Here is a 15581-nt window from a genome sequence, read left to right as displayed (position 1 = left end):
GAAGTTGTCAGGTTGTGTAAATGGTAAATAAAAAGAGAATACAACAAATCCTTTTCAACTTATATTCAATTGAATAGACTGCAAAGACAAGATATTTCATGTTCACACTGACAAACTTATGAACATAGAATTTAATGGCAGCAACAAATTGCAAAAAAGGCATGTTTACCAGTGTGTTACATGGCCTTTCCTTTGAACAACACTCAGTAAAGGTTTGGGAAGTGAGGAGACACATTTTTGAAGTGGAATTCTTTCCCATTCTTGCTTGATGTACAGCTTAAGTTGTTCAACAGTCTCCCTTCTCATATTTTAGCTGCCACACATTTTCAATGTCTGGACTACAGGCAGGCCAGTCTAGTACCCGCACTCTTTTACTATGAAGCCACGCTGTTGTAACACCTGGCTTGGCATTGTCTTGCTGAAATAAGCAGGGGCGTCCACGATAACAACATATGTTGCTCCAAAAGCTGTATGTACCTTTCAGCATTAATGGTGCCTTCACAGATGTGTAAGTTACCCATGTCTTGGGCACTAATACACCCCCATACCATCACACATGCTGACTTTTACACTTTCCCCCTAGAACAGTCCGGATGGTTCTTTTCCTCTTTGGTCCGGAGGACAGAACGTCCACAGTTTCCAAAAACAATTTGAAATGTGGACTCGTCAGACCACAGAACACTTTTCCACTTTGCATCAGTCCATCTTAGATGAGCTCGGGCCCAGCGAAGCGTTTCTGGGTGTTGTTGATAAATGGCTTTGGCTTTGCATAGTAGAGTTTTAACTTGCACTTACAGATGTAGCGACCAACTGTAGTTACTGACAGTGGTTTTCTGAAGTCTTCCTGAGCCCATGTGGTGATATCCTTTACACACTGATGTGGCTTTTTGATGCAGTACCGCCTGAGGGATGGAAAGTCGATAATATCATGGCTTACGTGCCGTGATTTCTCCAGATTGTCTGAACCTTTTGATGATATTACGGAGTGTAGATGGTGAAATCCCTAAATTCCTTGTTGAGAAATGTTGTTCTTCAACAATTAGCTCAGGCATTTGTTGACAAAGTGGTGACCCTCGCCCCGTCCTTGTTTGTGAACGACTGAGCATTTCATGGAAGCTCCAATCATGGCACACACCTGTTCCCAATTAGCCCGTTCACCTGTGGGATGTTCCAAATAAGTCTTTGACGAGCATTCCTCAACTTCTCTCACTCTTTTTTGCCACTTGTGCCAGCTTTTTTTGAAACACGTCGCAGGCATCAAATTCCAAATGAGCTAATATTTGCCAAAAAATACCAAAGTTTCTCAGTGTGAACATGAAATATCTTGTCTTTGCAGTCTATTCAATTGAATATAAGTTGATTTGTTGTATTCTCTTTTTGGTTACCATTTACACAACCTGACAACTTCACTATTTTTGTTAAGTTATGTTTTGTTTATTAATAAAACCACATGAATGCAATACATAAGTTATATTGTATGGTTTTTTTTTTACATTGGTTATTCATTTTACACATCATTTGGTAAAAAATCTGAGGAGCCACTTGGGAGACAAAAGAGCCGTACTTTGCGGCGCCGTACAGTATGGGCCTGCGGAGCCGTCCATACACAGTATGGGCCTGCGGCGCCGCACAGTATGTGCAGAAGAAGATGGAACTTTGAAAGCACGGAGGATGAATTAACGTCTTCTCGTGCGTAGGTACGAGATCCTGACTCCTAACGCCATCCCCAAGGGCTTCATGGACGGCAAGCAGGCCTGCGAGAGAATGGTGAGACACCGCAGACTTCTTACCTTCTTACCTGCTTCCTTGCTTCTTACCTTCTTCCTCGCTTGTTCTCGTATGAAACGATTCCACCTCCGGCAGATCCAAGCCCTGGAGCTCGACAACAACCTGTTCCGTATCGGCCAGAGTAAGATCTTCTTCAGGGCGGGAGTCCTGGCCCACTTGGAGGAGGAGCGAGACCTGAAGATCACCGACATCATCATTTACTTCCAGTCCGTTTGTCGCGGCTATTTGGCACGCAAGTAAGAACTATTTGGGGCGAGTTCCCTTATTGTGACCACTTTTTTCCATTTTAATGGGTATTGTTGGTATTATTATGATAAATACATGTAACTAAATATAAAAATGTATTGAATTTATCAAGCTATGGACTAAGTAGAATACTTCCAGTATTAACACTTTGTAGGGCACAACATAAAGCATAAAAACAGACCACACTACTGCCACGTCTTGGTCTTGCAAGTGTCAATGCAACTTAAAGTCATACTCTCAAATGACGATATGATAATAAAACCATATATATAAAAACTAATAAACTCATTTGATTTTTAAATGTTGCAATAAAAAAATTAGCTTTTATTACCCAAAACAATGAATACTTATCAACACTCAAAGGGGCAACCACCCCTAATCATAAGGTACATTTTTCATTCATGTTTTTCATTGTTCTCTGTTTCGGTTAATATAAACACGTGTCAAATAATTATAGTTGCATATTCCTTACCCATACAAAGTCTCCAAGGCAGGCAGAAGTGTATTAGAAAAGTATCCAGTCACAAACGTGTCCGCACTTGCTGCGTCATGAGCTTAATTTAATGATCAAATTAATAAAATAAAAAATGTGTCAAATAATTATAGTTGCATATTACTTAAACATTCAAAGTCTCCAAGGCAGAAGTGTATTAGAAAGTATCCAGTAACAAACGTGTCCGCACTTGCTGCGTCATGATCTTAATTTAATGATCAAATTAATAAAATAAAAAATGTGTCAAATAATTATAGTTGCATATTACTTAAACATTAAAAGTCTCCAAGGCAGAAGCTTATTAGAAAGTATCCAGTAACAAACGTGTCCGCACTTGCTGCGTCATGAGCTTAATTTAATGATCAAATAAAATAAAATAAAAAATGTGTCAAATAATTATAGTTGCATATTACTTAAACATTAAAAGTCTCCAAGGCAGAAGCTTATTGGAAAGTATCCAGTAACAAACGTGTCCGCACTTGCCGCGTCATGAGCTTAATTTAATGATCAAATTAATAAAATAAAAAATGTGTCAAATAATTATAGTTGCTTATTACTTAAACATTAAAAGTCTCCAAGGCAGAAGTGTATTAGAAAAGTATCCAGTAACAAACGTGTCCGCACTTGCTGCGCCATGAGCTTAATTTAATGATCAAATTAATAAAATAAAAAATGTGTCAAATAATTATAGTTGCATATTACTTAAACATTAAAAGTCTCCAAGGCAGAAGTGTATTAGAAAGTATCCAGTAACAAACGTGTCCGCACTTGCTGCGTCATGAGCTTAATTTAATGATCAAATTAATAAAATAAAAAATGTGTCAAATAATTATAGTTGCATATTACTTAAACATTAAAAGTCTCCAAGGCAGAAGCTTATTAGAAAGTATCCAGTAACAAACGTGTCCGCACTTGCTGCATCATGAGCTTAATTTAATGATCAAATAAAATAAAATAAAAAATGTGTCAAATAATTATAGTTGCATATTACTTAAACATTCAAAGTCTCCAAGGCAGAAGCGTATTAGAAAGTATCCAGTAACAAACGTGTCCGCACTTGCTGCGTGATGAGCTTAACTTAATACTAAAATTAATAAAAATGATGTGTCAAATAATTGTAGTTGCATATTACTTACACGTACAAAGTCTCCAAGGCAGAAGCGTATTAGAAAGTATCCAGTAACAAACGTGTCCGCACTCACTGCGTGATGAGCTTAATTTAATGATCAAATTAATAAAATAAAAAATGTGTCAAATAATTATAGTTGCATATTACTTAAACATTAAAAGTCTCCAAGGCAGAAGCGTATTAGAAAAGTATCCAGTAACAAACGTGTCCGCACTTGCTGCGTCATGAGCTTAATTTAATGATCAAATTAATAAAATAAAAAATGTGTCAAATAATTATAGTTGCATATTACTTAAACATTAAAAGTCTCCAAGGCAGAAGCTTATTAGAAAGTATCCAGTAACAAACGTGTCCGCACTTGCTGCGTCATGAGCTTAATTTAATGATCAAATTAATAAAATAAAAAATGTGTCAAATAATTATAGTTGCATATTACTTAAACATTAAAAGTCTCCAAGGCAGAAGCGTATTAGAAAAGTATCCAGTAACAAACGTGTCCGCACTTGCTGCGTCATGAGCTTAATTTAATGATCAAATTAATAAAATAAAAAAGTGTCAAATAATTATAGTTGCATATTACTTAAACATTCAAAGTCTCCAAGGCAGAAGCGTATTAGAAAGTATCCAGTAACAAGCGTGTCCGCACTTGCTGCGTCATGAGCTTAATTTAATGATCAAATTAATAAAATAAAAAATGTGTCAAATAATTATAGTTGCATATTACTTAAACATTCAAAGTCTCCAAGGCAGAAGCGTATTAGAAAGTATCCAGTAACAAACGTGTCCGCACTTGCTGCGTCATGAGCTTAATTTAATGATCAAATTAATAAAATAAAAAATGTGTCAAATAATTATAGTTGCATATTACTTAAACATTAAAAGTCTCCAAGGCAGAAGCGTATTAGAAAAGTATCCAGTAACAAACGTGTCCGCACTTGCTGCGTCATGAGCTTAATTTAATGATCAAATTAATAAAATAAAAAAATGTGTCAAATAATTATAGTTGCATATTACTTAAACATTCAAAGTCTCCAAGGCAGAAGCGTATTAGAAAGTATCCAGTAACAAGCGTGTCCGCACTTGCTGCGTCATGAGCTTAATTTAATGATCAAATTAATAAAATAAAAAATGTGTCAAATAATTATAGTTGCATATTATTTAAACATTCAAAGTCTCCAAGGCAGAAGCGTATTAGAAAGTATCCAGTAACAAACGTGTCCGCACTTGCTGCGTCATGATCTTAATTTAATGATCAAATTAATAAAATAAAAAATGTGTCAAATAATTATAGTTGCATATTACTTAAACATTAAAAGTCTCCAAGGCAGAAGCGTATTAGAAAAGTATCCAGTAACAAACGTGTCCGCACTTGCTGCGTCATGAGCTTAATTTAATGATCAAATTAATAAAATAAAAAATGTGTCAAATAATTATAGTTGCATATTACTTAAACATTAAAAGTCTCCAAGGCAGAAGCTGATTAGAAAGTATCCAGTAACAAACGTGTCCGCACTCACTGCGTGATGAGCTTAACTTAATACTAAAATTAATAAAAAATGATGTGTCAAATAATTATAGTTGCATATTACTTACACGTACAAAGTCTCCAAGGCAGGAAGAAGTGTATTAGAAAGTATCCAGTAACAAACGTGTCCGCACTTACTGTGTCATGAGCTTAACTTAATGATAAAATAAAAAATAAAAATGTGTCAAATAATTATAGTTGATTATTACTTAAACATTCAAAGTCTCCAAGGCAGAAGCTTATTAGAAAGTATCCAGTAACAAACGTGTCCGCACTTGCTGCGCCATGAGCTTAATTTAATGATCAAATTAATAAAATAAAAAATGTGTCAAATAATTATAGTTGCTTATTACTTAAACATTCAAAGTCTCTAAGGCAGAAGCTTATTAGAAAGTATCCAGTAACAAACGTGTCCGCACTCACTGCGTGATGAGCTTAACTTAATACTAAAATTAATAAAAAATGATGTGTCAAATAATTATAGTTGCATATTACTTAAACATTCAAAGTCTCCAAGGAAGAAGTGTATTAGAAAGTATCCAGTAACAAACGTGTCCGCACTTACTGTGTCATGAGCTTAACTTAATGATAAAATAAAAAATAAAAATTTGTCAAATAATTGTAGTTGATTATTACTTACACAAAGAAAGTCACCAAGGCAGGCAGAAGCGTATTAGAAAGTATCCAGTAACAAACGTGTCCGCACTCACTGCGTGATGAGCTTAACTTAATGCTAAAATTAATAAAAAATGATGTGTCAAATAATTATAGTTGCATATTACTTACACGTACAAAGTCTCCAAGGCAGGAAGAAGTGTATTAGAAAAGTATCCAGTAACAAACGTGTCCGCACTTACTGTGTCATGAGCTTAACTTAATGATAAAATAAAAATGTGTCAAATAATTATAGTTGATTATTACTTACACAAAGAAAGTCACCAAGGCAGGCAGAAGCGTATTAGAAAGTATCCAGTAACAAACGTGTCCGCACTTACTAAGTCCTGAGATTAACTTAATGATAAAATAAATAACTAAATACAAATTACCACTCCAATTCAATTTAAAGACAGCATAAGTCTATCGTAAGTAAGAACGGGTATTGAGTTCGGTACTTTTTTGGCACCGACCGAATCCCACCGATTTACGTAAAATCCAACGGTTCCTTGTTTCGGTACCTGAGTTGCGCATGAGGTAGTAAGTGAAGAAAGACTCCTAATTAGTCTGCTGACGTATGCAGTAACATATTGTGTCATTTATACACCTATTATTTTGTACACATTATGAGGGACAAACTGTAAAAAATGGATTATTAATCTACTTGTTCATTTACTGTTAATATCTGCTTATTTTCTGTTTGAACATGTTCTATCTACACTTCTGTTCAAATGTAATAATCACTTATTCTTCTCTTCTTTGATACTTGACATTAGTTTAGGATGATACCACACATTTAGGTATCGGTCCGATACCAAGTAGTTACAGGATCATACATTGGTCATATTCAAAGTCCTCATGTGTCCAGGGACATATTTACTGAGTTTATGAGTAAAAAAGATTTTGTGACGATAAAAAGTATCGATGTAATCATAGTAGTATCGACTAGATACGCTCTTGTACTTGGTATCATTACAGTGGATGTCAGGTGTAGATCCACCCATGGCATTTGTTTACATTGTGACGGCGGTGAGCTATTGTATCCTCCTACGGTGTGTAGTGAAGCATGTTTAGCTATTCCTCGTCCTCCAGTGATAATGATACTTGTAAGATACTTCCTTTATTTGTCGCCATGGAGGCCAGGATTGGTGATTTAGAAGTAACTACTGTACTTTTCAAACAGAGTATAGTAGCGTTTTTGATTCTTTAGTACCGCGATACTATACTAGTACTGGTATACTGTACAATCCTAGTTGCAAAAAAAAAAGAGCTTTTATTATCAAAAACTATGAATATTTATCAACACTCAATAGGACAACCACCCCTAATCATAAGGTACATTTTTCATACATGTTTTTCATTGTTCTCTGTTTAAGTCATTTTACTTTTCTAACATTCCAAACTACAAAATAATAAAAGTAAGTATGAGGATTCGTGCTGATACTGTTTCGAATGAATTTCGATATCGGCCAATACTCAAGGATCCAACATCAGTATTGTACCAGAAGTGAAAAGCTTTTAAGGGGGACGACTCTAATTTGAACAACAAAGTGCTAACTTTCAAACTTTACACTTTTTTCTCTAATTCCGCAGCCATACACCCAACTGGGTATTTGAAACATGCTAACTGTGTGCATCTTTACGTTAGCATGTTAGCATGCTAACATTAAAGTGCTAGCTTTTTGAGCTATTTTTGCAACCGTTTACCTTTGAGTCGTATAACTTGGTATGTGACACTTGTTAACTGCTAGCATGCTAATGTTAGCTAAAAGTGCAAACTTTTTTAGCTATTAGTACTCTTTTTATTTATTTATTCATTTATTTTTTCTCTAATTACCCAGCCAGACTGTGGATCATATAACTTGGTATGTGACACAAGCTAACTGTTATCATGCTCTCGTTAGCCCGCTAGCATGCTAACATTAACTTATTGAGCTACTTTTGCTACCGTTTAGCCCAGAGTCACATAACTTGCTATGTGACACTTGTTAACCGTTCGCATGCAAACGACAGCATGCTAGCAAGCTAACTTAGGCTTGCTAACTTTTTCATCCATTTTTACACCTTTTTTTTTTTCTATTTCCGCGGCCGTACACCTTACAGTCATACAACTGGGTATTTGAAACATGCTAACTGTGTGCATCTTTACGTTAGCATGTTAGCATGCTAACGTTAAAGTGCTAGCTTTTTGAGCTATTTTTGCAATAAAAAAATTGAGTCGTATAACTTGGTATGTGACACTTGTTAACTGCTAGCATGCTAATGTTAGCTAAAAGTGCTACCTTTTTTAGCTATTAGTATTCTTTTTATTTATTTATTTTTTCTGTAATTACCCAGCCAGACTGTGGATCATATAACTTGGTATGTGACACAAGCTAACTATTATCATGCTCTCGTTAGCCCGCTAGCATGCTAACATTAACTTATTGAGCTACTTTTGCTACCGTTTAGCCCAGAGTCATACAACTTGCTATGTGACACTTGTTAACCGTTCGCATGCAAACGACAGCAAGCTAACTTAGGCTTGCTAACTTTTTCATCTATTTTTACACTTTTTTTTTTTCTATTTCCGCGGCCGTACACCTTACAGTCATACAACTGGGTATTTGAAACATGCTAACTGTGTGCATCTTTACGTTAGCATGTTAGCATGCTAACGTTAAAGTGCTAGCTTTTTGAGCTATTTTTGCAATAAAAAAATTGAGTCGTATAACTTGGTATGTGACACTTGTTAACTGCTAGCATGCTAATGTTAGCTAAAAGTGCAAACTTTTTTTTAGCTATTAGTACTCTTTTTATTTATTTATTTTTTCTCTAATTAGCCAGCCAGACTGTGGATCATATAACTTGGTATGTGACACAAGCTAACTATTATCATGCTCACGTTAGCCCGGTAGCATGCTAACATTAACTTATTGAGCTACTTTTGCTACCGTTTAGCCCAGAGTCATATAACTTGCTATGTGACACTTGTTAACCGTTCGCATGCAAACGACAGCATGCTAGCAAGCTAGCTTAGGCTTGCTAACTTTTTCATTTATTTTTACACTTTTTTCTCTAATTCTGCGGCCGTACACCTTACAGTCGTACAACTGGGTATTTGAAACATGCTAACTGTGTGCATCTTTACGTTAGCATGTTAGCATGCTAACATTAAAGCGCTAGCTTTTTGAGCTATTTTTGCAACCGTTTACCTTAGAGTCGTATAACTTGGTATGTGACACTTGTTAACGGCTAGCATGCTAATGTTAGCATGCCAACTTTTTTAGCTAATTTTACTCTTTTTTTTTTTTTTCTATTTCCCGCAGCCATGCACCTTTGAGTCGTATAACTCTGTATATGATACACGCTGCCTGTTATCATGCTATCGTTAGCACACATGCTAAGTGTTAGCATTTGTATGTTAACATGCTACAGTTTTAGGCCAGCTCTGTGGCTTGTTTTGTACAGTTCCACCTAAAACTGACAGATTCAGACACTCGGCACCATCTCAAAAGTACGGCGGCTTCCGACGACCCCTGGCGAGCGGTCTGGGGCACAGATAGCAGGTCCATCAAAATGTCCGCAGGAGTTTTGTCGTTTAGAGATATTGCCCAAGTTGCTCGATACATCCAATGTGATGAGATAAATAACTGATTGTCTGACTGGTTCTCGCTGGTGTTTCCTCAGAGCCTTCGCCAAGAAGCAGCAGCAGCTGAGCGCTCTGAAGGTTCTCCAAAGAAACTGTGCCGCCTACCTGAAGCTGCGCCACTGGCAGTGGTGGAGAGTCTTCACCAAGGTGTGTGCCGGCATGCTCCTCGCACCATTCTTCCATATGACCGTGTGCTCTCCGAACCCAGGTGAAGCCCCTGCTGCAGGTGACCAGGCAGGAGGAGGAGATGCAGGCCAAAGACGAGGAGCTGGTCAAGGTGAAGGAGAAGCAGACCAAGGTGGAGGGCCAGCTGCAGGAGATGGAGAGGAAACACCAGCAGGTGGGAGCTCGCTAGAACGTTGTCTCGCCATCTCCAAGCTTATCTCCTGCTGCTCGGCAACAGCTGGCGGAGGAGAAGAGCGTCCTGGCCGAGCAGCTGCAGGCCGAGACCGAGCTGTTCGCCGAGGCCGAGGAGATGAGAGCGCGCCTGAGCACCAAGAAGCAGGAGCTGGAGGAGATCCTTCACGACCTGGAGTCCAGGCTGGAGGAGGAGGAGGAGCGCGCCCAGGGCATGGTGGCCGAGAAGAAGAAGATGCAGTCTCACATCCAGGTGAGTCCTTGGAAGAGGTTCTTAGTCTCAATGCGACTGTCCTGGATCAATAAAGATTCTAGAACATTGGCTCTCCAAGTACCACAATAACATTCAAATACAGTAGCGTAGTAGACCTAAGTATTCATTAAGTACCACCATAATGACATCATTAAATACAGTAGTGTAGTAGACCTAAGTATTCATTAAGTACCACCATAATGACATCATTAAATACAGTAGCGTAGTAGACCTAAGTATTCATTAAGTACCACCATAATGACATCATTAAATACAGTAGTGTAGTAGACCTAAGTATTCATTAAGTACCACCATAATGACATCATTAAATACAGTAGTGTAGTAGACCTAAGTATTCATTAAGTACCACCATAATGACAACATTAAATACAGTAGTGTAGTAGACCTAAGTATTCATCAAGTACCACCATAATGACATCATTAAATACAGTAGTGTAGTAGACCTAAGTATTCATTAAGTACCACCATAATGACAACATTAAATACAGTAGTGTAGTAGACCTAAGTATTCATTAAGTACCACCATAATGACATCATTAAATACAGTAGTGTAGTAGACCTAAGTATTCATTAAGTACCACCATAATGACATCATTAAATACAGTAGCGTAGTAGACCTAAGTATTCATTAAGTACCACCATAATGACATCATTAAATACAGTAGTGTAGTAGACCTAAGTATTCATTAAGTACCACCATAATGACATCATTAAATACAGTAGTGTAGTAGACCTAAGTATTCATTAAGTACCACCATAATGACAACATTAAATACAGTAGTGTAGTAGACCTAAGTATTCATTAAGTACCACCATAATGACATCATTAAATACAGTAGTGTAGTAGACCTAAGTATTCATTAAGTACCACCATAATGACAACATTAAATACAGTAGTGTAGTAGACCTAAGTATTCATTAAGTACCACCATAATGACAACATTAAATACAGTAGTGTAGTAGACCTAAGTATTCATCAAGTACCACCATAATGACATCATTAAATACAGTAGTGTAGTAGACCTAAGTATTCATCAAGTACCACCATAATGACAACATTAAATACAGTAGTGTAGTAGACCTAAGTATTCATTAAGTACCACCATAATGACAACATTAAATACAGTAGTGTAGTAGACCTAAGTATTCATTAAGTACCACCATAATGACAACATTAAAATACAGTAGCGTAGTAGACCTAAGTATTCATTAAGTACCACCATAATGACCAACCATAAAGTACAGTAGCAGAGTAGGCCAAAGCATGCATTAAAAACTAGGCAGAGTGTATTTCATATCACACACAATGATACTCCATGTACACTAGATTCAGTGTACATTACTTTATGATGTTACAGCCTAAATCCAAAATGGAGTACATTCATTTTTGTCCTCAAAATTCTACAGACAATACCCCCATAATGACAGTGTGACAATGTATTATTTTCTTCATTTAGCACATTTTTAAAGACTAAAATACAAAGTACAGAGACATCCTTCCCATCCAACCTGATGGAGCTTGAGAGGCGCTGCAAAGAAGAAGGAGAGAAAGTGCCCAAAGATATTCAAAAAGACTTGAGGCTGGAATTGCTGCCAAAGGTGCATCAACAAAGTATTGAGCAAAGACTGTCATTACTTATCTACATGTTATTTTGTTAGTACTTTATTTCTGATACAGTTGCAAAAAAACATTTCCAACTTTTTCACATTCCCATTATGGGGTATTGTGTGTAGAATTTTGAGGACAAAAATGAATGTACTCCATTCTGGAATAAAGCAGTAACATAACAAAAGGTGGGGGGGAAAAAGCTTTTCCTACAAATACTTTCCGGATGCACTTTATTGACTTGTAATTCCCACTAGATGTAGTCCACGTAGCACAGTTTGACAAGCATGTTGGACAACATCGCTCTTCCAGGTTTTCACGTGTCTTTGAAAAATATTCAGTCATTACATGCATTTTGATCCAATCAAGGCCTTTAAATATCATGTTCAGAGGCATTACAAATGGCTGCAAATACACTAAACTGTTAACTAAAGTAAAGGTCAATTATGGGCCTGTAGACCACAAATTATGGACACACACAAATGATGGGCCTGTGGGCCACAAATCACAAATTACGGGCCGGCAGTCCACAGATCCCAAATTATGGGCCTGCAGGGTACAAATCACAAAATATGGGCCTTCGGATACAAGTCACAAATGATGGGCCTGCGGATTTTTAAATCACAAGTGATGGGCCTGCGGTTCACAAATCATGGGCCTGTGGGCCATAAATCATGGGCCTGAGGGCCACAAATCATGGGCCTGCAGGCCAAAAATCACAAATGATGGGCCTGTGGGCCACAAATCACAAATTATGGGCCTGTGGGGTGCAAGTCAGAAAATATGGGCCTTCGGGTTCAAGTCACAAATGATGGGCCTGCGGATTTTTTAAATCACAAGTGATGGGCCTGCGGTCACAAATCATGGGCCTGCGGATCACAAATCATGGGCCTGTGGATCACAAATCATGGGCCTGAGGGCCACAAATCATGGGCCTGCAGGCCAAAAATCACAAATCATGGGCCTGTGGGCCACAAATTATGGGCCTGTGAGGTGCAAGTCAGAAAATATGGGCCTTCGGATTCAAGTCACAAATGATGGGCCTGCGGATCACAAATCATGGGTCTGCGGACCCACAAATCACAAATTATGGGCCTGTGGGCCACAAATCACAAATTATGGGCCTGTGAGGTGCAAGTCAGAAAATATGGGCCTTCGGATTCAAGTCACAAATGATGGGCCTGCGGATCACAAATCATGGGTCTGCGGACCCACAAATCACAAATTATGGGCCTGTGGCCCACAAATCATGGGCCGGCAGTCCACAGATCCCAAATTATGGGCCTGCTGGTGTACAAATCACAAAATATGGGCCTTCAGATACAAGTCACAAATGATGGTCCTGCAAATTTTAAATCACAAGTGATGGGCCTGCGGTGCACAAATGATGGGACTTCGGACACAAATCACAAATCATGGGCCTGCGGGTCACAAATCATGGGCCTGTGGACCACAAATTATGGGCCCCTACAAAGTATGGGCTTATGTACCACAAATCATAAATTATGGACCGGCAGTCTACAGATCACAAATTATGGGCCTTCGGATACAAGTCACAAATGATGGGCCTGCGGGTTTTTAAATCACAAGTGATGGGCCTGCGTTTCACAAATGATGGGCCTTCGGATACAATTCACAAATCATGGGCATGCGGATCACAAATCATGGGCCCATACAAAGTATGGGCTTATGTACCACAAATCGCAAATTATGGGCCGGCAGTCTACAGATCACAAATGATGGGCCTTCGGATACAAGTCACAAACTATGGGCCTGGGGGTCACAAATCATGGGCCTGCAGAGCCACAAACTATGGGCCTGCGGGACACAAATCATGGGCCTGAAGGCCACAAATCACAAATCATGGGCCTGCGGAGCCACAAAGTATGGGCCTGCAGAGCCACAAACTATGGGCCTGCGGGCCACAAATCATGGGCCTGAAGGCCACAAAACACAAAGTATGGGCCTGCAGGGCCACAAATCACAAATCATGGGCCTGAAGGCCACAAATCACAAATCATGGGCCTGCAGGGCCACAAATCATGGGCCTGCGGAGCCACAAAGTATGGACCTGCAGAGCCACAAACTATGGGCCTGCGGGCCACAAATCAAGGGCCTGAAGGCCACAAATCACAAATTATGGGCCTGCAGGGCCACAAATCACAAATCATGGGCCTGTGGGCCAAAAACCACAAATCATGGGCCTGCGGAGCCACAAAGTATGGGCCTGTGGGCCTGTGGTGCCACATATGGCCCCCGGGCGGTGACTTTGAGACCACTGATTTTGACAGCAAAGCAGTGTTTTAAATGTTAATTGAAATGATTGTACGTCCCAATTAGATACATTCTAATTAGTGGACAAATGACGGGGAATTGAGTTTTGTAAGTGATCAAGCAACCCTCCGCTATACCTTTGCAGACTGACTGCCTTGTGGTGCCAGAATAAATACAGTTGTGGTGCAAACTCACCACATAGCAGATTTTTTTTGTGTCTACAAATTTTCGGGGACTAAATTGAGCGTTTTCAAGCCCCATCAAATGCTGACTAATGTAAAGATGTAAGTACTCCAGTTGACAGGAGACCAGAGCGTTCAGTATCGTGTCCACTGATTGGTCAGCCTCAGGCAGTGTTTCTATATTAGATTAAAAAGGTGTTATTTCATGTCTGAAAAGCTTTCAAGGTATTGAAAAACCTAAACAGTTTTTTTAGGCTCTATTTATCAAAATGGACGATAATAAATGCTTCCCTACTCGCTCAGATCCAGAACCTATCACGGACCAGGACTGTAGCACGTTGTGGAATGTTAGTTGTTTAAAAGGAAGCCTTGCTGTGCAGGACCTGGAGGAGCAGCTGGACGAGGAAGAAGGTGCAAGGCAGAAGTTGCAGCTGGAGAAAGTGACAGTTGAAGCCAAAACCAAGAAATATGAAGAGAACATTTTGCTGTTGGAGGACCAGAACTCCAAGTCTGCCAAGGTAAGAACCGAGGTCTCGAAGTTCACTTCATGGTCAATTCTTACAAAAAGCTTCTCCCTGCCTTCCTCAGGAAAAGAAACTGATGGAGGATCGGATCAACGAGATGACCCTCATGCTTGCCGAGGAGGAGGACAAGGCCAAGAACCTGGGCAAGGTCAAGAACAAGCAAGAGATCATGATGGTGGACTTGGAGGGTAAGACCGGTGGCGCCTTTTCTCACGTCGAAACCTAAAACTGTAACACCTCCACTGTGTGATCCAGAGCGGCTGAAGAAGGAGGAGAAGACCCGTCAGGAGCTGGAGAAGTCCAAGAGGAAGCTGGACGCCGAGACCTCGGACTTGCAGGACCAGATCACGGAGCTCCAGGTCCAGATAGAGGAGTGCAAGGGTCAAATGGTGAAGAAAGAAGAGGAGCAGCAACTGCTTCAGACCAGGTACAGGAAGATCAACCGAAACATAGAACTGAGGGTTCCTGGTTCGATTCCAGTTTCCGCCATCCTAGTCACGGCCGTTGTGTCCTTGGGCGAGACTGGGGTTGTCTCGGTACCACAAATCACAAACTACGGGCCCACACAAATTATGGGCCTGCGCACCACAAATTTGATACTTTTCTAAATAAAGGGGAACACAAAAAATGTCATTATTGTCTTTATTGTAACAACAAATGTTAGTGTACATGAAACATATGTTTATTATTGTACTTTAGTCCTTAAATAAAATAGTGAACATACTAGACAACTTGTCTTTTAGTAGTAAGTAAACAAACAAAGACTCCTAATTAGTCTGCAGTAACATATTGTGTCATTTATACACCTATTATTTTGTACACATTATGAGGGACAAACTGTAAAAATTGATTATTAATCCACTTGTTCATTTACTGTTAATATCTGCTTATTTTCTGT

At 38.9% G+C, this 15581-nt stretch overlaps 1 protein-coding gene across 3 annotated transcripts in view; it reads left to right on the top strand.

The window, feature by feature from the left end:
- The window catches only part of LOC133642938 (myosin-10-like), a 193462-nt gene that overhangs the window by 143996 nt on the left and 33885 nt on the right, over positions 1–15581 (top strand). For all 3 annotated transcript variants that reach the window (XM_062037362.1, XM_062037363.1, XM_062037361.1), the window contains 8 exons: positions 1698–1767; positions 1864–2024; positions 9505–9613; positions 9675–9806; positions 9870–10076; positions 14540–14677; positions 14748–14871; positions 14939–15110. In XM_062037362.1, the coding sequence (XP_061893346.1) occupies positions 1698–1767; positions 1864–2024; positions 9505–9613; positions 9675–9806; positions 9870–10076; positions 14540–14677; positions 14748–14871; positions 14939–15110 (1113 nt within the window). The remainder of the gene's footprint in view (positions 1–1697; positions 1768–1863; positions 2025–9504; positions 9614–9674; positions 9807–9869; positions 10077–14539; positions 14678–14747; positions 14872–14938; positions 15111–15581) is intronic.

Source organism: Entelurus aequoreus, linkage group LG25, assembly GCF_033978785.1.
Source record: "Entelurus aequoreus isolate RoL-2023_Sb linkage group LG25, RoL_Eaeq_v1.1, whole genome shotgun sequence".
NCBI lineage: Eukaryota > Metazoa > Chordata > Actinopteri > Syngnathiformes > Syngnathidae > Entelurus > Entelurus aequoreus.
The sequence above is the reverse complement of the archived record's forward strand: the minus strand, read 5'-3'. Positions and strand labels throughout refer to the sequence as shown.